Source organism: Pisolithus orientalis, assembly GCF_024613125.1.
Source record: "Pisolithus orientalis strain OTSU chromosome Unknown F5J12scaffold_2, whole genome shotgun sequence".
Lineage (NCBI taxonomy): Eukaryota > Fungi > Basidiomycota > Agaricomycetes > Boletales > Pisolithaceae > Pisolithus > Pisolithus orientalis.
In genome coordinates, this window is record NW_026260783.1 from 1,941,394 (window position 1) to 1,967,258 (window position 25,865).

The 25,865-nt window shown below is 49.9% G+C and overlaps 8 protein-coding genes and 1 non-coding gene across 9 annotated transcripts; 7 read left to right on the top strand and 2 right to left on the bottom strand.

Annotated features, from left to right (window-relative positions):
- Positions 1–100: 100 nt before the first annotated feature.
- F5J12DRAFT_199066 (armadillo-type protein) lies at positions 101–4,450 on the top strand. The gene is made up of 9 exons (XM_051738377.1): positions 101–920; positions 969–1,708; positions 1,761–1,995; positions 2,048–2,942; positions 2,994–3,110; positions 3,164–3,540; positions 3,588–3,789; positions 3,842–4,197; positions 4,246–4,450. The coding sequence occupies exons 1-9, from the start codon at positions 222–224 to the stop codon at positions 4,357–4,359; spliced, it is 3,735 nt and encodes a 1,244-aa protein (XP_051605138.1). The 5' UTR covers positions 101–221; the 3' UTR covers positions 4,360–4,450.
- F5J12DRAFT_199060 (PAC2 family-domain-containing protein) lies at positions 4,244–5,398 on the bottom strand. Its single transcript, XM_051738376.1, has 5 exons — positions 5,301–5,398; positions 5,092–5,248; positions 4,986–5,044; positions 4,820–4,935; positions 4,244–4,768 (listed from the first exon to the last, which is right to left on the bottom strand). The coding sequence occupies exons 1-5, from the start codon at positions 5,355–5,357 to the stop codon at positions 4,408–4,410; spliced, it is 750 nt and encodes a 249-aa protein (XP_051605139.1). The 5' UTR covers positions 5,358–5,398; the 3' UTR covers positions 4,244–4,407.
- A 64-nt stretch (positions 5,399–5,462) lies between these two features.
- Positions 5,463–5,549, top strand: F5J12DRAFT_t20. The gene has a single exon. It is a non-coding gene; the product is annotated as a tRNA-Asp (tRNA).
- A 20-nt stretch (positions 5,550–5,569) lies between these two features.
- F5J12DRAFT_798939 (cyclophilin-like domain-containing protein) lies at positions 5,570–6,925 on the top strand. Its single transcript, XM_051744251.1, has 7 exons — positions 5,570–5,698; positions 5,753–5,762; positions 5,815–5,985; positions 6,041–6,116; positions 6,218–6,297; positions 6,373–6,680; positions 6,747–6,925. Exons 1-6 carry the CDS (start codon positions 5,652–5,654, stop codon positions 6,535–6,537), a joined length of 549 nt encoding a protein of 182 aa, XP_051605140.1. The 5' UTR covers positions 5,570–5,651; the 3' UTR covers positions 6,538–6,680; positions 6,747–6,925.
- Positions 6,926–7,104: 179 nt separating this feature from the next.
- F5J12DRAFT_735468 (DHS-like NAD/FAD-binding domain-containing protein) lies at positions 7,105–8,435 on the bottom strand. Its single transcript, XM_051741989.1, has 3 exons — positions 8,153–8,435; positions 7,373–8,099; positions 7,105–7,319 (listed from the first exon to the last, which is right to left on the bottom strand). The coding sequence occupies exons 1-3, from the start codon at positions 8,365–8,367 to the stop codon at positions 7,227–7,229; spliced, it is 1,035 nt and encodes a 344-aa protein (XP_051605141.1). The 5' UTR covers positions 8,368–8,435; the 3' UTR covers positions 7,105–7,226.
- Positions 8,436–17,184, top strand: F5J12DRAFT_798948 (uncharacterized protein). The gene is made up of 29 exons (XM_051744252.1): positions 8,436–9,072; positions 9,124–9,141; positions 9,207–9,230; positions 9,278–9,391; positions 9,445–9,494; positions 9,553–9,723; positions 9,780–10,310; positions 10,362–11,225; positions 11,285–11,303; positions 11,354–12,484; positions 12,530–12,581; positions 12,638–12,666; positions 12,722–12,863; positions 12,916–13,057; positions 13,114–13,264; positions 13,316–13,353; positions 13,410–13,611; positions 13,662–13,706; positions 13,757–13,855; positions 13,908–13,926; positions 13,980–14,186; positions 14,236–14,294; positions 14,350–14,522; positions 14,580–14,996; positions 15,051–15,090; positions 15,148–15,217; positions 15,271–16,704; positions 16,758–16,813; positions 16,864–17,184. Exons 1-29 carry the CDS (start codon positions 8,506–8,508, stop codon positions 17,020–17,022), a joined length of 7,023 nt encoding a protein of 2,340 aa, XP_051605142.1. The 5' UTR covers positions 8,436–8,505; the 3' UTR covers positions 17,023–17,184.
- A 1,363-nt stretch (positions 17,185–18,547) lies between these two features.
- F5J12DRAFT_798957 (TPR-like protein) lies at positions 18,548–21,063 on the top strand. The gene is made up of 10 exons (XM_051744253.1): positions 18,548–18,723; positions 18,776–18,805; positions 18,859–19,174; positions 19,224–19,494; positions 19,552–19,772; positions 19,819–20,090; positions 20,144–20,452; positions 20,504–20,639; positions 20,688–20,818; positions 20,871–21,063. The coding sequence occupies exons 1-10, from the start codon at positions 18,622–18,624 to the stop codon at positions 20,952–20,954; spliced, it is 1,872 nt and encodes a 623-aa protein (XP_051605143.1). The 5' UTR covers positions 18,548–18,621; the 3' UTR covers positions 20,955–21,063.
- A 340-nt stretch (positions 21,064–21,403) lies between these two features.
- On the top strand, positions 21,404–24,491 carry F5J12DRAFT_798988 (dihydroxy-acid/6-phosphogluconate dehydratase). The gene is made up of 23 exons (XM_051744254.1): positions 21,404–21,522; positions 21,580–21,658; positions 21,717–21,741; positions 21,800–21,843; positions 21,896–21,923; positions 21,973–21,995; positions 22,050–22,129; positions 22,179–22,204; positions 22,260–22,272; positions 22,326–22,365; positions 22,414–22,422; positions 22,469–22,673; positions 22,726–22,819; positions 22,869–22,948; positions 22,996–23,138; positions 23,187–23,287; positions 23,336–23,630; positions 23,680–23,702; positions 23,748–23,850; positions 23,902–23,908; positions 23,960–24,055; positions 24,108–24,316; positions 24,373–24,491. The coding sequence occupies exons 1-23, from the start codon at positions 21,506–21,508 to the stop codon at positions 24,400–24,402; spliced, it is 1,770 nt and encodes a 589-aa protein (XP_051605144.1). The 5' UTR covers positions 21,404–21,505; the 3' UTR covers positions 24,403–24,491.
- F5J12DRAFT_199613 (uncharacterized protein) lies at positions 24,198–25,847 on the top strand. Its single transcript, XM_051738378.1, has 5 exons — positions 24,198–24,316; positions 24,373–24,763; positions 24,820–24,972; positions 25,033–25,695; positions 25,746–25,847. Exons 2-5 carry the CDS (start codon positions 24,509–24,511, stop codon positions 25,794–25,796), a joined length of 1,122 nt encoding a protein of 373 aa, XP_051605145.1. The 5' UTR covers positions 24,198–24,316; positions 24,373–24,508; the 3' UTR covers positions 25,797–25,847.
- The last annotated feature ends 18 nt before the right edge of the window (positions 25,848–25,865 follow it).

Consider the following 25,865-nt stretch of genomic DNA (forward strand, 5'->3'; position numbering starts at 1 on the left):
AGTAGCGAAGTATCGACTGTTCAAGCCCATTAGTGACACACAATAGTTATTATATACTGGTAAATTTCCGACTCGGCTTATTACGAACGTGGTCGGCCCCCTGACGAAACATCTCGACATACCCAAACGGGGAAATTAAGGTATTATGTCAGCACAATTTTGCCTGGCTGTTTCCTTGCTGCACCTGGCAGGAGGAAGAGTATCACAGAATCGTGGTGGTGATGGAGGACGCTTTGGCCAAAATACGGCCTCATACCAGATCTCCTATTGCACATCAAAAGACGCCTGCGGACCTGCTGCAGGCTTTGGAATCAACGTTCAGGGACAAGGGTGCCGATCGGACACCCACCGCATATTTCGCTGCGCTGATAACGACCCTCGATGAAACCATACGAAAGAAGGAGACTTCGCTTGGGGACGGCGACATGCTACCCGCAGAGCTCTACTTGCTCGGCCTTATATCTCCTTTCGTTACCCCTGCAGTCATGCAGACTCATCTTAACACACTCTTGTCACTGACTGCCCCACTATTTCCCTCTCTCAATGCACATGCACCATCCCTGAGGTCGCAGATGTCACTATACAATGCAATTTTTTGCTTCCTTGATCGCTCCCAGCTGGATGTTCCCAGTGTTCGACAATCATTCGCAACCGTACTGCAGCTATGCCTTGATTCTCGACCGAAGGTACGAAAGAGGGCCATAGACCTCATCAGTGATGTACTATCAAATCCACCCAGTCCACTCTCGCGTCACCCGTATGCCCAGCGTGTCGCCGAATGGCTGCATACTTCACTTCAGCAAGCTAGCACCGGCGTCCTTTCGAAATCAAAACTTGATGGTAGAAGTTCCGACTCTGCAGATGTAGCCATACATCTGCTTGCCCTTTTACGACCCGTGCTACCTAACCTCCCACCAGAAGTGAGCACCACTCCAATCACTCAAATTACATCTGACCTTTGCACTTAGGCTATTCCCCCAATCATATCCGTACTCCTCGCCCTTCCTAGGCTAGGAAACCCGTACCTATCACAGTCTTCATATGCTATTCTTTCGGATCTTTTCTCTGCTTCTCTCAATTCTGGTACACAAGGCGGTACCCAACAAATACCTGCAGTACTCGCCGCAATCCTCGCATCTCGCCCTCCAAAGTCAGATGTAACCGTGGCACCATCGTGGATTCGTGCGCTCGGGCGGACCATGCTGACGTATTGCTCCGCTGATGCGGAAGGATGTGCCGCTGAGTTCCTCAACGCGTGGAAGGCGATCTGGGCATTTATCGAATCCTCTCAAACGCAGACTCGGAAAGCTGCCGCAGAGTCCCTCGCATTCCTTGCGCAATGTATTACTCTTCCGATGGCACAGGCTGCTGTCAACAAACCTGATGATGGGAAATCAGACCTTCGCATCGTTATTGCGCAGACATCACAAGCACTGGATTCCTTGGCGCACGCGCAAGCTATTCCGGAATTGCTCAGCGTTATTTCGTCTCTTATAATAAATTTAGCCTTGAGGATTCAGCCTCGGAAACCCACTACGGCTGCCGAGATCCTCCTCATGCCACTTGTAGAGAAGGTCGCCGACTTGAGGGTACAGAAAAATTTCGAGCACAAGGAAGCTGCAGATACCGTTATTTCAACCGCAATGAGAGTAGTTGGCCCTGCTGTGCTTCTGAAATCTCTTCCACTGAACCTTGAGCCAGAGGATCGGTAAGTATGCTCTCTGGCTTGATGAGTAAAATGAACCTGATCAGCACCATAGTCAAGCTGGTCGCGAACCGCGTGCCTTCCTCCTTCCAATGGTCTCCCAGCCCCATCCATCGCCTTTGAGTCACTTTTTGTCCTACTTTGTACCCCTGAGTGAAAGGATGTTCAACCTTGAGAAAAAGGCTGAGGCAGGGGGCAGGCAGGCTGAGGCGAAGGTATGGAGTGTCCTTGTCTCACAGGTGTGGGCCGGTTTCGCTGGATACTGCCACGCATCCCCTGACGTAAAAAGTGTAATTATCTTTCACTTCGCATTCATGATGAAGTTTTAATCTGCATGCTCAGGCACTTACACCAGGGTTCTCGCAAATTTTGTCTCAGATCTTATACAATCAACCGGAGCTTCGAGTGCTGGTCCTCAGAGGACTCAAGGTGTTGGTGGAATCCAATCTCGCCGTCGTGTCCAAAGACCCCTCTGACGTGAACGAACCTTCTAAGCACTTGACGCTCACAGGATGCATCACCCACGAAGAGGCCGCCGAGAACATCGCATTCTTGAAGTCTCAAGTTGAAAGCTGGTTCGCAGTATTGTTCAACGTATTCAGCAGTGTAGCCAGCGACACTCGTGGAGTTGTAGGAGATGTCATTAGCGTCTGGGCACATATTGCAGACCCTCGGGAAATCTCGAAAGCATACCTTAAAGTGGCCGAGTTGTTTAAACAAAACCTACAAAGGTTTGTCAGCGCCCCCGATGTCCGGCAAAACGCAGCTACGACAATCATGATGCAAGACCTCCTCATACTCCTTCTACCCTTCCTTGATACATCTGATATCAACTCGCTTTTCTGCTTCTGCTTGACGGAAGATGTGCTGGCCTGCAGGGACAATGGTGTGCAGAAGCGTGGCTACAAACTCCTGGGAAAGTCGGTTGCCAGCGGAAAGCTACAAGTTGATGTGCTGGGTACTCTTCGGCAACTCGACTCGTTCATGACTGGGTTGTCTCCTGCTGCGAAAAGGGACCGAATCGTGCTATTATCGCTTCTCGTACCTGGGATTCCGACTTCTTCTATGCACGTTATTGCCTCTGTTATTCCAGAGGCTGTACTGGGCACGAAAGAACCCTCCGAAAAGGCCCGTTCGGCCGCGTTCGACCTGGTGGTCGCCATGGGCAAGAAGATGTCTGAAGGGGGTGTGGTGAAGAGGCAGATGCTTGATGAAATGGATGAAGGGGCCACTGAAGGTAGGTAGTCTACACTTGCAGATCAAGGGAATTCTTTAACGCTTTCGGCAGTTCAAGCATCCATCAATGAATACATTACCATGGTCGCTGCTGGCCTGGCGGGGGCAAGTCCACACATGATTAGCGCTAGCATAACGGCAATTTCTCGACTTGTCTACGAGTTCAAAGGTAACGTGGCCATGATCAAGTGTGTTGAACACACTACCACGGTTGTTCAATAGATATTATCGACTCGAACGTCCAGTCTAACATCTTTACCACCTTATTGGTCTTTTTGTCGTCGGCCAATCGCGAGATTGTCAAGTCCACCCTTGGATATATAAAACTTGCCATTCATACACTCTCTTCTGATATTCTAAGGCCTCATCTCACCGAATTGGTGCCGGCACTCCTGGCATGGTCACATGACCACAAAAATCACTTCAAAACAAAAGTCCGTCATATTTTCGAGCGCATGATCAGGAGGTTCGGTTGGGAAGATGTCTACTCGGCCGCAGGAAAAGAAGAAGCCGCCAAGGTACTCGTCAATATCAAGAAAAGGAAGGAGAGGGCAAAGCGCAAGAAAACTCGTGCACAAGATGATGACGATAATGAAGAAGTGAGTTGCTGTCAACTATTCCTTGGTATCGACTGAATCTCGGGTAGGCACCTTCGGGGAAGGTGACTACAGGAGATGCTTTCGAGGACGTGCTGTACGGCAGTGAGAGCGAATACGAAGACACCGATGACGAATCGCAAGTGGACCGTCCTACTGTGGCGAAGACAAAGAGCGAGTATGGCGTTCGATTGCGGACTGATGACGACGAGCCGATGGATCTACTGGAAGGTGTCGCGTCTCGAGTGGCAAGTGAGTTTTTGGTTTTGGATTGGGTGGTTTGAGTTTTGGACTTTTCGGTCAGATGCGCCAGGGAACCGGAGACGGAAGCCTGGAACGGATGCTAACCATTTCAGTGTCGATTCCGAATCTGGGAAAATTGTCATACCGGCTGAGGAGTCAGATTCAGATATTGAAGTTAGTGCTCGCAAAGCTGCAGAACACGCAGCAGGAGGTGCATATAAAGAGAGTATCACCTCTGCTGACGGGTTCACTCGAGATGCCAAAGGGCGTGTCAGGTTCAACAAGGATACCAGGAAACGACGGCGCGAAAATGGTGACGGAGATGGTGACGTGGAGATGGCGGACGATACGGTAGAAAACTCGAAGAAAAACAAGCGACGGTCAGAGATCAAACTTGGGCACGAGTTCAAAGCGAAGGTGCGTGTCTACTAGATTGTTTCGATCTCTCCACTCATTGCCATCCAGAAAGCTGGTGGCGACGTGAAGAAAGGGAAGTTGGAGCCTTACGCCTACCTCCCGCTGCGACAAGCCGCAAAAAAGAAGGGTCGAGACCGCATTGGAATCGCAGGGAAACGATAACATATATGTAGCTAACGTTCCTAGTTTTCGAAATTACATGACATCCTTTTAGCCATACAATGTACTATCGTGGGGGGTCCCAAACAGGCCATGACCCCATGTTGTAGGCTGCTTCCAGCCGCTGACGGTGCAATTGAGCACCTTTGCAGTGACATTTGCTAAGATTTGTGCATCATATCTGTTATCTCCCTCCATGACATATTGTAGAAAACAAACGGTTGGTATCTGCCACGAGGTAGGGATAGACGAGACTATTCGGCGCGTGAGGCCGCCACCCGGGATGAAAGGGATGCTGCGCGGATCGTCGCTTTGGGAGAAGTAGGCAGGTATAGGCAAATCTGCCAAGGATGATAGGGGCACCGACGTCACAGCTGGCGACGATGCGGGACGTATATACGTGGTTGGTGTTCTGTTCGCTGGTCGACCACATGCTAATGCGCTGAAAGGGTCGGGCACTTACAGCATCTGAGTATCCGTTCTATTGGACATATCTACGCCTGCCAGGAAGATCACCGCTGATACGCATGACGTACGGATGAATTCCAGTAGAGTATCGGTGAAATCTTGCTTGAAAAGCTGTCTTATGGGTGAACAGAAATCGGCGGTGATGATAGTCATCCACGCACTGCTAGTACCGGCGATCGCTGTTGAATCACTGCGACGCTACTACTGTTGCTGCCGAACACTGCGAGGATAAGGTCAGGTACAATGTGAGTGCACGCATAGACGTACGTTCGAGAGGCATCGTTATGCCCGGAGCGCCATCCTCGCGTGCACCTGCGACAGGTACATGATATTTAGGATCGAGCACGCCAACGCGCTGTAACCCGAACGTTGTAGTGATTAGATCAACCGTTAACTGTGCGACATTGGCGACAGAAACGATGGGCTAATCTGGATTGTGAGGGTCGGCAATACCGCCAGATGACTCAAATGCCTACGACGATGAGGACCCTGCCTGTGAGCTTGTAGTCCGTGATAGGCCGATAGAAATCCATCTGGTGGAGGCTGGCGCGTATGTGGAGTCGTCATACATACACGCCGCCGCGTCCGGTGTAGAGAGCGGTGCTGTACTATTAGGCAACTGTAGAGCATGATTATTGTCTCTGGTAGTATATCGGTTAGTACACCCGCCTGTCACTTATGTAAGCGGTACGCGGGAGAGCGGGGTTCGACTCCCCGCCAGAGAGCTTCTTTTTTTGTTTTCGTCGTTTTTTTATTCACAAAGTCGACGCTCAAGCGCGTCTTCAAAATTTTCATTCTCTTTTCGTTCATCTTGCTTACGGTTCAAAATGTCAACGGTCTTTCGCCGCTTCATGTCTGCTGCGTCCAAGTCCAGGTAAGTTGAATGCTTTGTGACTTCCTTCCTGTTGCTCACTGCACGAACAAGCAGCAACGTCTTCGTATGTCTTCTGATATTATTGGAACGTATATGTCACCAACCACTCGCACTAGTTTGACGTTTCAGTGGGACCCAAACCTCTCGGACGCATAGTGTTCAAGCTCTATGATGATGCCGTGCCAAAGACCGCACGTAATTTCCGGGAGTTGGCTGCTGGCTTTAAACAAGAGGGCAAGCAGCCAATAGGTTACAAGGGAAGCACGTTCCATAGGATCATTCCTGAGGTCTGTCCATGGCTCGGGGTCCGATAGGTAGACTCATATAACAAATCTCTATCAGTTCATGATCCAAGGCGGTGATTTCACGCGACACAATGGTACAGGCGGATTATCGATATACGGCGAGCGATTCCCGGGTGCGTATCTATATTTTCCACCTCCCGTTTACTCTCTTCTTCTAGAGTGACTGACCTAGTGCTCCATGGCCCGCTTTTCTTCCTCGGGTTCATACATTTAGATGAGAATTTCATCCACAAACATGACAAGCCGGGACTCTTGTCCATGGCTAATGCCGGCCCAAATACTAATGGATCACAGGTAAGCACTGCTTTCTGCAGCAACATGCCTCAGGCATTCGGTACCAGCGTGCTGTTTTACTCACACTCACGACAGTTCTTTATTACAACTGTTGTCACGTCTTGGTTAAACGATAAGCACGTCGTCTTTGGAGAGGTAGTCGAGGGCATGGAAGTCGTCAAAGCAATCGAAGCACAGGGCACGAGGAGTGGGCAACCCCGAGCCAGGGTACAAATAACCGATTCGGGTGTCGTAGAGTAGAGGATATTGATTAATAGCTTTGGACGACATGATTATTCATGGATTTCATTGTCCTCTCATTGTGCCCCCCTTTTGGTGTGTATCCACATTATTTTTTTTCATGATGCCAGTGCAAACTGTACTGAATGGGCCCCAAATAAGATCTAAGAGGTTTGAAGGTGAGGTGAGGTGAGGTACCTGCAGTATAGCTGAAACAATGTGAACGGCACCTTTGAATCTTAACTTCTGTTCCTAATCAAAGGGCATGGACATAAACCCAGATGACCTGATTGTAATGCAAAAAGAAATGGCAAGATATGCCCTCACGAGTTGGCATCCCCCTAGATTCCCCTGTATTTCAGGCCAAAAGTGGTCACTTTGTATGGCGATATCTTGTCAATGACTGCACTTTTCGCATTGCAATCAGGTTATTTTGATCTATATCTCTGCCCCTTTGATTAGGAACGGAAATCAACAACTCAAAGGTGCAGTTCATATTGTTTCAACTCTACTGCAGGCACCCGCTTTCAAACCCTTTGGATCTCATCGGATTCGGGGGCCCGTTTAGCTACAGTTTGCAACTAGCACCATGAAAAAAATATTTTCTGTTGTTATCAAGGTGCCGTCTTATCTACGACATATGCCAAAGATATAAGTAGCTAGAGGGTGTGACTGCAAGCTGACGCGGTCTTCTGGGCTAGGGGATTACACTATTTCAGTTTCTCTACCATCTCCGGCACGGCCTCATAAAGGTCTGCGACGAGACCGACATCAGCCACCTGGAAGATGGGGGCATCCGGATCCTGTGCAAGAGGTGAGGATGCAACGGCATTGAGATTGAAATAGTTGAAGTTACCTTATTGACGGCAACGATGAGTTTAGAGTCCTTCATGCCAGCAAGATGCTGAATGGCCCCGGATATGCCGATGGCCATATACAATTCTGGAGCGACTATTTTGCCAGTTTGTCCAACTTGAAGGGAGTTATCAGCATAACCAGCATCTACAGCTGCCCGCGAGGCACCCACGGCTGCGCCCAAAGCATCAGCGAGTGGGAACAAGGTCGCTTTGAAAGTTTCAGCGTTCTTGAGAGCACGTCCCCCAGAAACAACGCGAGAAGCCACGCCCAAATCAGGTCTATCCGATTTAGTTAGGGAAGTGCTGACGTGTTCTGTGGGTGGGTTGGAGACGTGCACGGCGTCGATGCTTTCAGTTTCAGCTTCTGCATCGCCCACGGCCGCAGCAGAGAACGCAGTGGATCGAACCGTGAAGAACTTGATGGGGATGGAATCTGATGCCCGGACGGTTGAGATTGCGTTCCCAGCGTAGATTGGACGGGTGAATGTGGTGCTATTGGAGGAAGAGTCATGCTGTACGGACGTGATATCGGAGACAGCCGGTAGATCTAGCTTAGCAGCCACACGAGGTAGGATGGATTTGGCAGATGAGGAGTGGGCAGAAACAACGTGCGTGAAAGGTGACTGTGTTGATAACAACTTCACGAACAAGGGTGTGACGACTTCAGGCAAAAGCGTGGTGTACTGCGAAGATGCAGAGTGTAGCACGGTATCCAGACCTGTGACCCTGGAAAGGGGGTGTGAGATGGCGAGAAGGGGGCTATAGAAGATGTGGGGTACTTCTTGGCTTGCTCTAGAACGGTTGGCAATTCCTCAGGTGCGCCCACAATCAGACCTGAGACCCTACCGCCCAATTGAGAGGCAGCAGTGAGGGCTGAGAGGGAACCAGAGTCGAGTTGGCCCTTGTTATGCTCTAAGAAAACAAGAGCATGGGGTGATGCTGCCGTGGCGTAGCTCCTTGCAAACGACCTGGCTAGAACGGCCACACGCAGCATCTTCAACGATGGAATGATGACGAGAAGAAGGAAGTGACCCTCCCACGTGATTCGATCATCAAAGCTAATCACTCCCGTCCCCTTTTGAGGTATTTAAGGATACTTGGGAGTGGCAATGGATGGGTTCTTTGTACCAGCATGGCCCACCGCCAACCTTGTCGTTTCTTCAACTCTCCGGGCGGCTGTCGTCGAGGAGACGATTGTAACTTTTCCCATATCCGCAGGAACGGAGGCAGTCCGACTCCTGCTCCGGGTACTGCACCATCCACTCCTCGTTCTTCGGCGGCTACTCTTCGTTCACCTTCAGCTACTCCTCGTTCCCCTTCCACTTTTCCTTCCCCTCCAAGGGGTTACTGTCGCTTTTACTGGGAATTAGGCAGATGCAACAGAGAATTTGAATGTCACTATAGACATGTCCAGGCTCCGCAGGCATCCTCTCCTAATGCCCACTCTTCTGACGCTACGAATTCCTCCCCGCTAAGAGATCGCCTGGCGCCTTTCTTGACAGAACAAGGCTTGTCCCGGATGAACGGAGGCCGCGCGGAAGGATTTCTTTCCCAAAACACATCGAACTCCTTGTCTCCAGTTGAAGCTCACAACTTGCTTCAGAGGTTTCTCTTCGATAATTACAGATTTCAAGCAACCTTCCATGTATACACTTTTTTGACCCCCCTCAAGAGTGCAAACCCTTCCAACAACAAATGGGTAAGTAGTTAGCACTTCCGGTGACATACCAGTCTCACCGTACTGCGATAGACTCCAGAGGACGGTCAGGTAACATATCTACCCTTTTTTTTTAACCACTCACCTTGGTTATACTTCTTTTATCTTGTCTATAGCTTCTCTTGAATAGTATCTCTTCGGTCAGTACCGGCTCCTACACTCTAGCTCTTTGTTAATGGTGCTACAGCAAAATGGTCTTCTCCGTATCATTGATATTGTTCGTTGGCCTCAAGTATCCTCTGGCGCTGGTTCAAGTCGTGACGTATTGTCATTCCAAAGGGGCATAGTGCCTCTTCTCGAAGTATGCTTCTCCCTTATTTTTTCTCAAATACATTTCACCGTGATTTGGGACAGTATCTGTCTTCGGACTTTGTTGTCAAGAGCACCATGGTCTCTAGAGCTAAGTATGTTTTCCTTACGTCTTGGGTCCGTTCGGATCTCGTACTCATATGGGTGGTGCAGTGCGTTGTTCACCGCAGTGCTTCAAAACCTACCAAGTCTCGCCGACGCAATCGAAGGCAGTCTCTCAGGTATAATGACCTCTCGTTCGTTTATGGATTCTCTTGCAAGTGGGACGATCTGCAAAGACATCGGGTTAAGAACCTTACAATCGCTAGCTGGAGTACTCTATGAGTAAGTTGCTATGTCTTCATGTGTCCAATAAGCCGTAGCTCACTTGTCACGATTAGATGCCTTGTCCGTTTCAAGAATGCTGTTCTCACCTATCCTCGATTGGCACCTCTTGTTACGAACCTCCATACATGGTTCGGACAGTGGAGTGAAGGTGTCCGCGCATCACCACCTGCTTTTGATGATCCTTTCCAAGGCATGGAACCGCGTGTGATAGATCTTTTGATAAACTTGCTCAGGGAGAGGGTGGACAGTCTCAAGGCGATCGTAGATCGAGAGTTGGACAAACAGACAAACTCCTACAAGGTCAAGCCAACTGTTCGGCCCACTGTCCATGCCAACGAGGGTCTAGTTGCTGCATTGCGAGGTAGCTATGACCCTCCTGGAGAGTTGCGCCAAGAGGGTCCTCGACACGACAACGACCACATGGACATATATGACATACGTATAGCTCCTACACACGAGGAGCTCATGTGTCCAATTGAGCCATTTCTCCCGGCCACTCTATACGACGCCCCCCATCCTGCATCAGCGGACTCTATGGAACGTCTCTTGGATGTCCAGTTCCGTCTGTTGAGGGAGGAGCTTACGTACGTCTCATTGCAATGGTATCTCACTTACCATTGACTGGGTCCTCTTAGTGCTCCGTTGCGAAGGGCCGTACAACTCGTCTACGCCGATTTAAAGTTTCCAAACCGTTCGAGAACTCAGCTTCACACTGTTCTTCAGAAGAACGGCGGGAAATATGTCGGCCACATCGACAGCCGTAGTTCGATCATGTTCAACGTATATGCCGACGCCAATTTCTTGTCTGTGGTTCCGGATCACCGGGGGTTGTCTGTGAGCCTCACCGTACATGCACCCCCGGGTCGTGCAAGCTCCCGACAGCAGGGTGCGCGAGTAACATTTTGGCAAGGAATGAGCGGGAAAAGACTTCCCCAAGGTGGTCTTATCGCTCTCGTATGGGAGGATACCCCGACCAAGACTGTCTCGGTTCATCTTGGTGTGGTGGCAAGCTCTATCAAGGAGCTTACTGATCATGTTCGCACTGACCCGGATCGTGTGAAGCTCCGTATTGTCTTTTTCGATTCCTCGGTGGAACTCAAAATATTGCAAAGTTTGGAAAGTCGACGATCTGCGTCTGGTGGTGTGAAGATGCTGGTGGAGTCGCCAGTAATGTTTGAAGCCATCCGTCCTTTCCTAGAAGCTCTCAAGGTGGAGCCAGAGACCATTCCTCTTTCTAAATATCTGGTTTTCAGGCCTCCAATGTTCCTCAGACGGTGTTTCATCGATCCGCCGGAATATGCACGTTTCCCGGATTTTGCCTTCCAACTTGCGTCATTATTCCCAGATGTGGCCCAGGTCGACGATCTGAAACTGAACGTCAACAGTGCAGACTCCATCGAGTATGCGCGGGCCGTTCTCCGTGACCAAAGTCGACTTGATCCAAGTCAGGTGGATGCCATTATTGATGCGCTTACTAGGCAATTGGCACTCATCCAGGGGTGAGTTTATCAACCATTCTTCCCTCGCGATTGTGACACCAACACGAATCGATGTCCAGGCCACCGGGTACGGGAAAGGTGAAGTCACCCCAGCTACGTGTGCCGCTACCCTCACGTTGTTCCTTCAGAGTTACACAGGAGTCGAACTCCTGCGAGTCCTTGTCGAAAATAAGATCAGACCCATACTCATGATTGCATTCACCAACCATGCACTTGACCACATGCTTACCTCTGTCCTGGATGCAGGAATTACTAGTGATATTGTTCGCCTCGGCTCTCGCTCGTCTGACGAGAGGATATCCCAGTATTCTATCGAAATTCGAGAGAGGACCGCTGGCCAATCCCGCCTCGACAGGGGTGTATCGCAAAGTCACCGCGAATTAAAGGGCATACAGGAGCAGATCAAGGGACTGATGGACAACATACTTAAAGCTGATTTGGAGTCAGATTCCTCCGAGGTCACACAGTACATCAGGTTATATTACCCCGAGCACCATGCGTCCCTCTGCTCGCCACCGCCATGGATCAACTTTGCGAAAGAACTTTGTGATGATGATTCTGGTGGGCCGTGGCAAATCCAAGGTCGCGGTGGTCGCGCAGTAATTCAAGACACGTCCCCGTATGCCTATTGGCGGAAGGCCGGTGACATCCAGTTCCTGCAACTGGTCGATAGCTCTCATCGGCCCCCCGAGAGCCCTGTTGTGGCCGGCCCTTCGAGGGCGAACTACTTCCAGACGCTGAATTCGGTCGATGCCGATGCCTTGAATAGCAACAGTTCGGACGACGTCGCCTACCATACCGACACTGATGATGACGATGATGACAGCTCTATTTCCGTCGAAAGCCTTGAGATAGAGAAATGCTGGATGTTGATGTCGGATGAAGAAGGCGAGGATGAGGACAAAGATGAGGGCAAGGACGAGGACGAGGACGAGATTGAGCTTCCGCCGCCTGAATCACCGGACATGTCGCCGTCATCAAGTCCATCCTTAGAAACATACATACGGGACCCGCTGGGTTATTTTAATGCCCTGGGCGAAGGGGATATTCCATGTATTCCGCATAGCGACCGTGGCCTTGCGGACCTATTGGGACACTGGGATGTCTGGGAGATGAGTGTTGTAGAACGCGAACGCTTGCACAAGTTCTGGGTCGCGGAAACCCGAGCGCAGAGGCACCAGAATCAACTCGGCGAGTTTGAGCGGCTACGTGATATGCATTCCAACAAGTTACGCGAGTACAACGAAGCAAAGGATGCTGTACGGTGCCTCCTACTCGCTGTTACCTCGCTGACTTTGTTTCAGGTACGGTGCAAATTACTAGGAAATGTGGATATCATCGGCTGCACTACTACGGGTGTGTCTGTTGGATGCCGATTGATTTGCTCGGTGCTTCAACTAATTGTCCCCAAGGCGCTGCCAAGCTTGCCGCTCTTTTGAAAGTGCGCTTTTGCAAATCTCGCCGTGACCTAATCTGAATGATGAACATTGTACTAGGCGCTGAGTCCGCGTGTTCTACTTGTTGAGGAAGCTGGTCAAGTTCTGGAAGCACACGTCCTTGGCAGCCTGGTACCATCAGTAGAGCATCTGATTCTGATTGGCGACCCGCTTCAGCTCCGACCTACATTGAACAATTTCTGTGTGTTTGCACCTGCCGTATCCCTTGAAGTTGTCTTGACTTTTTTCTCCAGCCCTTTCTGTAGATAGCGGGCGTGGAAGGGAACTCTTCAAATTTGACATGTCGCTGATGGAACGCCTGTCCACCTCTGGTCTACCAATGTCTCGGTTGGATGTGCAACGTCGTATGAGACCATCCATCTCTAGTTTGATCAGGTTTGTCTGAGTTTTTGTTCCATCTTTTAACCCCTAACTTGTGTTGCAATGTTTAGGAACACATTGTATCCTGGGCTACAGGATCACGACCTTGTGCTCAAATACCCCGATGTCCGTGGAATGGCAAAGAATTTGTACTTCGTCACCCACAGCCATAGAGAGAACGGGGGAGGAGATGACACTGCCAGCAAATATAACGTATATGAGGTAAGGCTACAATCAACTGCAGTGCTCGGAGATTGACATAGACAACACGAGGTGGAAATGATCCGCGATTTGGTTCTCTATTTGCTCAGGTCAGGTCCTGCTTCAGCTTGACACTCCTTTCGTGCTTAACATTTTCCACCCCCAGACAAGGTTGCTACTCCGGTGATGGCGATATCGTGGTCCTGTGTGCATACCTGGGACAACTGGCCCGACTTCGAGACGCATTGGCGGGAGATGTCGTCACCGTGATTGATGAACGTGATCAGGCAGAGCTTGCTGACCGAGAGGCTGAGATTGACTCTGATGACGAAGCCACCACCATCGACCACCTCCAAGTAACAAAGCGGGTAAGACTGGTGGATGAATGTCTCTTACGCGATTGCTGACTTTTTTACAGGTCAAGCTGCGTACTGTCGATAATTACCAGGGCGAAGAAGGAAAGGTAACGTGCCCCCTACTTTCTAGTGGGCAGTATTTTTGACCTCGAGGAAGATCATTATCCTCTCGCTCGTCAGAAACTCTGGCAGTCTTGAAGATGAAAATGAACTAGGGTGGAACTACAGTACGCGGCCGAACATAGGGTTTTTGAAGGTGACCTTCTGTGCTTCTAAAACCGCCTAGTCTTACATTATGTTGCACACAGTCTGATAATAGAACCAATGGTGAGTGAATATAGGGATGAGATTCGGACAACCATTGAGGCCCGTCTATGCAGTGGCTCTATCCAGAGCTCGTGAGGGGCTTTATATCTTTGGAAATGCCGACAATCTCTCTAGCCGGAGCGAGATGTGGAAATCCATTATCGAGGAGCTGCAAGCGAACGATTCCCTAGGACGCACGTTACCCATTGCTTGTTTCCGTCATCCAACCAAAGTGCATCATGTCTCGCAGCCCGGACAGCTACCTCAGATTGCGCCAGATGGTGGGTGTTGTATCCGTATTTTTGCGGTTTGTATTTCACGATTTCGCAGGTGGATGTCTAGAGCCGTGCGATACACATTTGAAATGTGGCCACCTCTGTCCATTCAAGGTTAGTGCTTCAAGCTTTTAGTTAGATACAGGTTACTGCATACTACTTGTTTCAGTGCCACCCCGATGATTCAAACCATGTGTCCGTTATCTGCGACAGGCCATGTCGACGCCTTTGCCACCGGGACCACCCATGCCGCAAGGTTTGCAGTGCTCCTTGTGGAGATTGCAATTTTCCCGTTCCCAACGTACGCCTTCCGTGTGGGCATATCAAGGCATCCGTTCCTTGGTGTGTGGCCTCCGCTTTGTGAAATTAATTTCCATGACGAGTCGCATTGCATTCCAGCCATCAGCTTGACACCCTGGACAGTGTATATTGCAACTATGTATTGGAGAAGCAACTGCCCCATTGCGAGCACAGCGTACCTATGGAGTGCTCCCAGGATGCTGAAGACCATCGGTGCGAAGCACGATGCGGTGAATTAATGTCGTGCTGCAGCAAGATGTGCAATGCACCTTGTTATGAGTGCCAACGTAGAAATGACCCGCAGTTCGAGGAGGCAGGACATATTAGAAGGCAAAACCATCGTATCCACCCTTGTCAGAAAAGCCTCTACTGCGAGCACATTTGTCAAGAGGCATGCTCCGGAAACCATGAGCATACGAGACGATGCATGGATCCGTGTCGGCAGGCATGCGCACACGCGAGGTGTAAACTCCCTTGCTCAGATCCGTGCGCTCCGTGCAAAGAGCAGTGTACTTGGTAAGGCCCTGTATATTATGGTTTCCAAACGAATTTTTCACTCCCAGACTTCAGGACCTGTCCACATCGTAATTGTCCCGTCCCATGTGGCTCGGTGAGTGCGAGAGGTACAGGAATGTTTGACACGACTCAATCATAAATTGTGACATAGGTTTGTGCCCGGTTACCCTGTGACCTGCGATGCAAGAAGCTCCTGGCATGTGGGCACCAGTGCCCTTCCGGTGAGTACTCCCCAGTTGGTTCTGGGGATACAAACTTGAATACCACGTTTCAGTCTGCGGAGAACCATGTAATGCCCAAGTCTGTCAAATTTGCGCCCCGGAACATAAGCTGGACCAAGTCGTGGATCTGATTCTGCAACGCCCGTTATCCGACATTGACCCCGATATGGGAACTTTGGACGAGCTGTTGATAACAATCCCCTCCTGCGGACATACTTTCACGGTGGAAACGCTAGACGGACACTGTGGGATGACGCAATTCTACAGTCAAAACCGCAATGAACAGTGGAATGGACTCAAGGTTCCCGATGGGTTTACACGACCCCCAACATGCCCCACTTGCCGCTCCGTCATCAGGACACCTCGCTACGGTCGAGTGTACAAGCGCGCCGATCTCGACATTTTGGAGCGCAACGTTGCAGCTCAGATGTCTCGACGCCTTGGGGAGACTCAGAACTTGGTCGAGGCATTTACGTTAGCCGAAAAGAAGGCATTTTTAGCGAAAGAATCGTCGTCGTTTGTTCTCCACGCTAAGGACGCGTCGACCGGCGCAAAACCGTCGAAGGCTCAGAAGCGCGCCAGAGACGCTTCACTCAAATCAAGCAAGAACGTTCCAGTAGCCCAAACTGACATTACCCCCGCCAATGACAAGCTCCACAGCATCGGTTCCAACGTCTTGGTCGTCTGGCGCAAGGCTATGCATGAGCTTCTGTACGCGTACAAGGAAGCGCAAGGCATCGCAGAAGCACGTTCAGCCCATGCAGAAGCCTGGGAGGCTGCAGTCTCGCAACTCTACCAACGTGAGCTGGAGTTGATCAAAGGCAAGACCGCGATTTCTGGCCAACCTGATGTGCATGCTATGAGACTTGCGAAGTTGCAGGTCGGACAGCCGCGCCCCCTTGCGGACAGACGCTTCCACGTAGAGGCATTCTGGTTGACGATCAACATCCGCTTGACGATGACTGATCTCATCCAAGCATGGCTACAGGAGACTTTCAAGCACAACCCCGGTCTTGCCAAGAAGAGTCAATCGAAATCTTGGGCGGTCTATATTGACTTTCTCTTCGACAGTTGTACCCGCGACGCTCAAATTGCGTTCAACGTCGCTAAAGACTCCGGGGCTCGCCGACAAGTAACAAGAACAGCTCTGCACCAGATGCGCGTTGAGCTGGAGCAGTTCCGCTTTCACCTATTCATGTGGAAATCTACCGGTCGATTCCGGGAATCAATCGTTAGGGAAGAACTTGCAGACAGTGCTCGCCAACATCAAGTGAGCTCCGAAGAATTCATGTGGTCAACACTGGAAGGACATCGCCAGAAGATGAGCAGCCAGGACGAAGACAACTGGTTGGAAGAGAACTTTACAAGCATCGCGCGAGACATCGTCGAGGAATGGCAGAAAATTGAAAGATCCATCCGTTTTGATACATTTTATGAGCCCGTGTCGCTCGAGGAACGCATGGAGATCATCAAAGCATTCAATTTTGGTGAAGCTATCCTGTTGTCTTCCTCCCCCTCGCACTGACCATGGGTGCTACAGCTGTCGCTGGACACTTCTACAGATGTCCCAACGGACACACATTTGTTATTGGTGATGTAGGTCACAATGGTGTCTTCTGCAGGTTACAGCTCACCAGAATCCCCAGTGCGGTGGTGCTATGCAAACTTCAAGATGTCCAGAATGTGGGGAAGCCATCGGAGGTAGTAGTCACAGTTTGTTGCCGTCCAACAGTCGAGCAACAGAATACGAGGAGCTGGTTCGGCAATCGGGCGCACAGCCGGCTTTCTGGCAAAATCCGTGGTGAAGTGTAACTTGGATTTATGTCCCTGTAATCGCTGGAGATTATTCTCTTAACGCATCTTTCATGCATGTACACTAATGTAGTCGCTCTGGCGAGATATTTACTTCTGTTTACGCTTGAGCCTAGCGTACTTACAACACAATATAGGAACTTGCATATGTAACTCAACGTTCTCGCCCGAGATAAGTAGCAGCAGAAGGAAGCCACTCATTCCTTTCTTTCCTCCGGAAGTATGGGAACACATGTTCGAATTCGCGACCCACGTTCCCTACACGCTTGTCTCAGAAGTCTATGAAAAGTCGCACTCCATCGGAAGATTACAATGAACAATGTCGCCCACTACTTCAAGTTGCGCTCGTTACAAAATGAAACCAAGTTGTCGTCTGCAGAGAGTAGCAACACATGGCGACGTGCTACCTTTATCGTGCCGTGCACATTCGTGCTGGTCTAACTCTCCGCCACACTCTACAGAAGTACGCAAGTGGAACATGGTATTTTCATTGGATCCCGGTCTCCCAGTCAGTGGACACAAAGGTTGGACGTTACCATGGATGACGGTGTCTACAACGACTCCAAATTCGAGGGAGACCTAGATGGTGTGGTGTCGAATGTTTGAAAGGCGTCACCAAATATCTGCCCAAACTTGAAATCGTTTCATTCGCAACCTAAGGTTCCTTAGCACCCGAACTAGTCAGTACGTCAATCAGTTTGCGCATCCTCGATTGGTCGGATCTCGACTTCTCCCCTCAATTGCATCAACTAGAGGGTCTTTTGAGGGATCTTCCCAATCCACGCATCCTGCGTTATGGGCACAGTATCATTCCTCGCAGTAGTCATTTCTCGCTCACCACACTTACCGTGCGTTCGCTGGTCCCAAGAGGCGATCACCTTGGTGAGAGAGAATTGCCCGAGACATGCACGAGTCTCCGGGAGCTCGTTGAAGACGGGTTACATTATCACAAACTATTGCAAGATTTCATTATTCGCCGTGGGGCATACCTTACGACGGTAAAGTCCCACTGTATTGCCGAAGATCTGGCTCTATTACATAAATCTTGTTCTGATCTCGGCCACTTGATCCTCTCCCTTGACCACTTGGCCTCATACGATCCCCGCCTCCCAGTGAAGCGGACTTTTCCCTGTGTTTCACTCCTTGAAATCGCTTACTGGGAATTCTTACGATTCCTTGCATACCCGAAGAACCATCTGTCCATGCTTGCCGTTTTCCAACTCATGAACTCGTACACGGTGGGGCAGTTTCTTGATGACACACATTCCCCTGGGGTCTCCACCCAGATTATTGCGGAGAAGCTGAGTGAAAATTGTTTTCGTGTAGAAGATGATCGGGGGAATCTGCTGTCTAATGGGTGCCGCGTCAGCAGTCCCGCGCTTCTACACCATTTGTACACACAGGACTTATCTGCAAGTGACCATCGAGCCTGTTGGAGCCGTGAAAATAATGGGGAAGTGACTGACATCGGGCAGACTGCTGTTTAATTACCGTAATGAGACGCACGTGATTACCTATGGCTACATAGCTTAGTGCCCACGGGCCCTGTACAGCAGACAGATCACATCCACTTCTACGATAGCCCTCACACCATGTCGCTGCAAAGCCTCGTGTCTGGATCAGAGTGTGCCGTGGCATCGAATCCACTTTCACAAGTCCTTAAGCACGCCGAAGGTGACAGAACCTTACAGCAGGTCGGTATACCCGTAACACTCGACCACATAGAAGCTAATAGCCTTGCGATAGGACCGAGTTGCTGGATCATCATCCTCGCGAGTAAGAAGGCCGCTTCCGTCTTAGTGATGGACAACTCTAATTTCCACCGGTAGCTCCAGCATTTGCCAGGAACTGCCTCCGTTCAAGCCTCCGAACATGACGTATCCATGGCGCGCCAGTTCTTTGGAGGTCAGCAGGGCTCGACGTCACTTCCCATGTTGCCCCCTCCTAGCTATCATCCCGATATTTCCCGTTCGTATGGCCAGGGAGCACTTCTCGACATCCATGGAGCATGGGACAGAAATGCATCACAGATGGTACATCGCCAAGGAAGCATGCGAGCTTCCTGGGCTGCTGAGTTTGGCAGCATACAGGAACCTTCATCATCTGGTGATTCAGTCCAACGGCCTATGCCACAGAGTCAAGATAGTAAGAGTTATAAACATCGCTGCTGCGTGACATCATTAAAGCTGCTCAGTGACACCCAGGACCTCGTCTTACAATCATGCCATACCAATGGATGTGCAAAGTTTCCCTACCTCTTCCTTTTCCCACAGCTTTGTCCGAGTCTCCCAGCCAGTCGATAGCGGTAAAGGGAAAGCGCGCGAAGCGGATTTTGAAGCAGCCTTCGCGCAGGCTGTGGCGTCACTCCACATAGACTCGGAGAACTCTTCGAAGATTGTAGAAGTAAATGATAACGCCATCAGCCAGGAAGACAGTGACTTGAAACCGAATTTTGATGTCTCAGAGTTGGTTTATCTAACGATAAATAGCCAACTATAGTTCTGACCTTAGTCTTGTTACAGGGTTTGGGATCAAATCCAAGCTAACACCCCGCTCCAGCAGGAAGACATAGCGAAGTGGGAAAGCGAGTTTAATCAACTCATGACTGCGCAACGAGATGAATTAGAACACGATTATGGCAGTGCCATGCAAGATGCATGGGAAAATGGCCCTCAGGAGTACACTATTCCTGAGTTTAAACTGGACAAAGACGGTTACCCGATTGTAGGAAGTTACGTGTTTGGTAAGTAGCAGGTCTTCCAGACAAATAGCTATTGAACAGCTTGTAGATGAGGAGAATAAATATTTAAATCAACCATCCGAAGTATCACTTTTGAACGAGGCCAAGGCTCTCCTTCAACAGAATGGGTCGTTATCAGAAGTTGCACTTCTTTTGGAAGCAGCGATAAAGAAAGGCGACCGAGGAGAGGGGGGATATGAAGCGTGGATTCTTCTTGGAGAAACAAGAAGTATGGATGAAAGAGAAGTACAAGCAATGCGTGCATTACAAACAGGTGTGCAAGCAGCTGAAGCAAGCGGTGCCAATGGCACGGGAATGTTGGTAAGTGAGATCACTCAAGTTGACGTTCCTGGTGATGTTAATGCTTTACTCAGTCCCTCGCCATTTCATATACCAATGAAGGTTATGACAGGGCATGCTATCTCATGCTTTCAAGTTGGTTACATGCCCGTTTCCCCGATTTCCCTGTATCCGAGGAGCTCTCCAAGGCACTAATCTCCCATTCCACGCGGGACGCTCACGAACGCCTCACAGACGCCTTCCTTGCATTAGCGCGACAACAATATGAGCAAGGTGTTGTCGATGCCGATGTGCAGATTGCACTGGGCGTCCTTTTCTATAACACTACAGAGTACGACCGTGCTAAAGACTGCTTTGAAAGCGCCCTGTCCCTACGGCCTCAGGTATGCTCAGTGTTGCTGTTTGTGAATGGAGTATTTTTAAAGGGTTAATAGGACTATGTGTTATGGAACCGGTTGGGTTCCTGTCTTTCGAACGGGAATAAACCCGAAGAAGCCCTCGGAGCCTACAGAGAAGCTTTAAGCCTTCGCCCGACATACACCCGGGCAATTTACAACGTTGGAGTTGCCTGTGCGTTGCTAGCAGCGAAAATGTAAGACCTGGCTCACCCTTTGACAGGCTTGAACATCGGGGCACCCAAAGAAGCAGTGGAACATTTTCTGAGCGCTCTGGCTTTGCAGGATTATGCCGGAGTCAGTCGAACAAGTGAGCAGCTCTGGCACACTTTGCGGCGTGCGCTGGTACAGTTGGTGAGCAGATCCTTGCAAAACTTGCGAAAGTTTGATACCGACTTGCAGAAAGGATCGTAGTGACCTAACTGAACTGGCAAAGCCAGGGAATCTAACCGATTTAAGTGTATTCCGTGAGCACGGCTTCGACTTCTAGGATATAACGCACGCATTTTACCAAGCGAGAGTCAACCGTTTAAGCACAATTCCCGTAGACGACTACTGGATGTAGACCAATTGGTATGGATGCATACTTGTTCGACGACAAATTCGAGGGAAAGTGGAGGGAACTAAGGCAAGATTTGCACGACCATTATTCGAACTCGAACTCGCACCCCTGGTTGAGTACCATCAAGCTAGTTATCAACTGACGTCCTGACAGCAGGTCCGGTGGACATGCCTCCTTTGCGACCTTGTGATGAAGCATTTCCGCAATCTACTGTGGACAGTGATTGGGTTTGAATGAACACACAATAAGTTAGCGAGCAACCGCTGGCCAACGCCTGTGTGCTATAATATTATCGTCTCTCTTCTTTTCTTGGTCTTTTGCTGTAGCCTGAAGACCCCGTGATCATTCTTGCTCTGCCGAACACGCTGGGTTGGCTGCTTCGCTCTATACTTATATAGATAGATTCATGGGATCTGCGTATATAACGCCACATCATTATCACACGAGCCTCAAGCCAACAATCAACCGCAGCGATAACGATGTCCAGCGTTGAGATGTGCGTGCGGGCCTCCGAGATCAAGGTGCATGTTTGCTGACCGTCATGATTTTTTAGTCATTCTATCTCCAGACCCTCTGAAGGTCCTCTAAGTGGTCGACTGAACAAAATCTCTTGTCAGTTGACTCAAGACAAGGTAAGGATGATTTAGCATCCCATCATGAAACTAGTTTGGTTCATTTATCCGTGGGGAGGCACGAGGCGGAGCTCAGGCTATGCGTATGTCAAATAGTTTTCTTGGGGGATGTAGGTAGTGAGGTGTGCTGACCGGGAACAGTCTACGCGACTGGCTTGACTGAGGAAGACATGAATAAGCCTCAGGTGCGAAACACCGCATCACAGGGGCATTACAGTCCTCATCAAAAGTCCTTAGATTGGTATCTCTCCGATCTGGTGGGAGGGTAGGCATTCTTCGTACCTCTCCCTACTCACATTAACCTTCCACTCAAGGTAACCCGTGCAACTATCACCTCGTAGGTTGTAGTATCCATACGAGCTGGTCGTCAGCTTATCACTATCCTACTCAGCTTGATTTAGCCAGAAAGGTCAAGGAAGGATGTAAGGAAGAGGGTCTTGTCGGCTTGATTTTCAACACAGTTGGCGTTAGGTTAGGAGTCAAAAGTTGTTATACGTGATGTCAGCTGACGCCACCTCAGCGACGCGATAACCATGGGTACAGATGGTAAGTTAAATGCCATGATAACAAGTTCACGTTCTCTCACAGGGACTGGTCATAGGCATGCGCTACTCGTGAGTATCGAGCTTTAGACACCTTCACCTCTTGTCTGAATAAAGCCTTCTAGTTTACCTAGTCGTGACTTGATCGCTGATTCGATTGAGGCTGTACGTCTTCATCTTCTACCTGACTAGCTACAATTCATAGCATAGTAGGTCACTATGGTGAGAGCTGCGACGTAACACTAGAAATGTGATTTATGCCCTGCAGGCTCAATACTACGACGGCAACATTGCGATCCCAGGGTGTGATAAGAATATGCCCGGAGTTGTGATGGCTGCTGTGCGTCACAACCGACCCACGATAGCCGTGTATGGTGGTACCATTGGAGTGGGGACTCGCCACCTCGATTGCCCCTCAATGGGACATAAGAAGGGCGGCTCTGTGAACATTTCTGATGCTTTCGAGTCATACGGTACGCATGTTCTATCTGACACAATTCAATACGACAACAAATGGCTTTCTAGGCGCTTATGCGGTCGGTCTCATCAATGATGAGGAGCGGTCTGACGTGGTGAAACACGCCTGCCCAGGACCCGGTGCGTGTGGAGGAATGTATACGTAGGCGAAGGTCTTGTCATTTTCATTGGGAATTTCTGAACGTCTATAGTGCGAACACGATGAGTTCCGCCCTCGAAGTTTTGGGGATGTCGCTGCCATACTCGTCTAGCACCCCCGCCATGTATCCAGGTGATTGATCTTCCAGTGCTGATTGTGATCGGCTTAACCCCTATTAGAGAAATTACAAGAATGTTTCAAGGCTGCGAAGTACCTAAAGCGCCTCCTTGAACTTGATCTCAAACCAAAAGACATCCTTACCCGGCAGTCGTTCTTGAATGCAATCACCATCGTCAACATCCTCGGAGGCTCCACTAATGCGGTGAGATTTTTGTGATATGAGGATTTAGTCAGAGCCTAAGCCATTAAGGTCCTTCACTTGCTTGCCATGGCTCGAGCTGCCGATATACCTCTTACCATCGACGACTTCCAAGAGATATCAGACAGAACGCCGTACATCGCGGACTTGAAGTAGGTCGTGGTTCGGTTGGGAATAGTTCCAACTGACGAAAGGTATAGGCCCTCTGGCAAGTACTATATGGAAGATGTGCACAAGATAGGCGGCATACCGGCTCTCTTGAAGTATCTTCTGAAGCACACGAATCTGATAGATGGCAACCAGATGACAGTCACTGGCAAAACTCTAGCGGAAAATCTCGAGGACGTGCCCGAACTTGATTTTGAAAGTCAGGATGTTATTAGGAGAATTGAAGATCCCATTAAGACTACTGGCCATCTGACCATTTTACGAGGATCCCTGGCTCCCGGAACTGCCGTTGCCAAACTGACGGGAAAAGAGGGACTGCGCTTCGAGGTTGCCTACCATTGTTACTCGTGTATTGTCCCAGCTGACCTTCCCTCAGGGCGTTGCTAAATGTTTCGAAAAGTGAGTGCATCAGCCACGGATGTCGAACAATTTAATGTTCCTTAGAGAAAGCGATTTCTATCCCTCACTTGAGAAAGGAGAGATAAAGCCGGGAATGGTCCTGATATTCAGATATCAAGGTCCAAAGGGAGCACCAGGCATGCCAGAGGTAACTCTTGTTTCCAACTAGCCAGTCCAAAGTTGACACCTATCGTGGCAGATGCTGGGTAATCAAACTATTCTGTTGCGGAAGATTTTCTGACAAGTGTCGCTCTCAGGGCCCACAGGGACTCTGATGGGAGCAGGCCTAGGAGGCTCTACTGCCCTGGTCACGGATGGCCGTTTCTCGGGAGCCTCTAGAGGATTTATAATTGGTAAGATTCTGTATGTGGAATCAAGTCAGATGAACGAACATTATCTTGTAAGGTCATGTCGTGCCTGAAGCAGTACTGGGGGGTCCGATAGCTCTAATTAAAGACGGCGATCGCATTGTCATCGATGGAGCTTCACGCACTATCGACTGGGTAGTTGATGAGAGCGAGAAGTTGTCCAGAAGAAAGGAATGGGAAGCGTCAGGGAAGAATGCTCTGAAAGTCAAGAGAGGTGTATTGTATCGCTATGCAAGAGATGTGGCTGTATGCGTTCAGTTTGTTAACAGCTGAACGTGCAACTGACCTATGATTTCTTCCAGCCCGCCAGCGAGGGTGCATATTGCGACTGATGCGGACTCTACTGAATGTACGGAGTTCGTAGTAGTGTAGGATTAGTTTTGGAAGCAGGGTCGACTTCTCACATGCCAAATACGTGAAAAAACTACGACCTCATCCATGTCGCTGCACACAACGACCACGGGGTCATTTGCATTGACCAAGTATTCGCGTTCATACGGCGGAAGCGCTGGTCACAACCAACTCGTTTCAGAGAACGGATGGCAGCACTTCACCAATCCCGTCATGAAACTACTCTTGGACGTTAAGAAATCTCCCTCCAGTGGAGAGCTCCTCTCGCTGCGACTTCGAATACTTTGGTGTATCGAAATGCAAGCCAGCGACATGCAAGTCGATCAGAGGGAGGTCATCTTCGTGAGAGCTTTCCATGTCGTGTCTCGCGAGACTCAACGACGGGAAACCTCCTGCAGGAAGACTTGGAATTGCTGTCGTTCTCGTCGTTGCCCGCATTTCGAACACCCAATAGTTCGGACCAGGGACTTCCCCTCCGGGCAGTGTATCGCGACGCTGTCGTTGGCATTCGCTACCTCCATCCAAAAACGGCTCCACCTGGCACTCAGCCGGTGAGTTCAGTGATAGAACATTTTTCTTGCCAGCAGAGCGCTTCTCGCTGGCCCTGTCAGGTTTACCGTCGCTTCCAAGTCACATTTGGCAGCATTTTGGAAGCTTCTCAGTTTATCGACACGATAAAACCAATCTGTCCATGTAAACCAAATCCGCAGCCCACCCAGATTTACCGCGATCCGACCATGGTTACAGGAGCTAGTTTGGGGCGAACTTCAACCATTTCAAATGCCATGCCGCCTGAACGACCAGTTCCGCCAAACGAACCAGGATTTAGGCTTACAGGTAACTACCGAAGTATGGCGGGTATTCGGATGTCACCATCCAGGCCCAGTGGTCGGTGGAGTTCTGGTGTCTCATCAGCTACCCTTTCATCAGAAGATAGTGGCTTCGTTGACGGCCCCAAAGTTACCTACCTGCCTGACAATCAACGAAAAGATTCAGGCGCTGTCAGTTCGAGTATTCCATCCCTTCCTAGCTCTTCGCAGCCATATTCCTCAAGCCACAATGGTAACATGATACCTCCGCTTTTTGTTCCACGTAACCTGTCCCGCTCTACCGAAGTGCCTATGCCTAGTTCTGCCGCTACAGAGTCTATGGAACCTGAACGGCCGGACTTGGTTTCGTCCTTGCGCACTCATCCGTCCCTCTACAGCCTCTCGCAACCAGACTTAGAACACCTTGTAAGTCAGGTCGTGAGAGAGGAAGGCTTTGTACGTTTGGTAAGGCGAAAACTCTTAGCTGACATGACATGCCTCAGTACTTCTGCCAGCTTGATAGTCTGGACGCTTTGTGGGGAACGAAGGGATTCCTGGCCCGCTAGTTGAAGACATGGGTATCTGTGGAGTCTTTGTACTCAGCATTCATACAATTCCATGACTTGACACGCGTC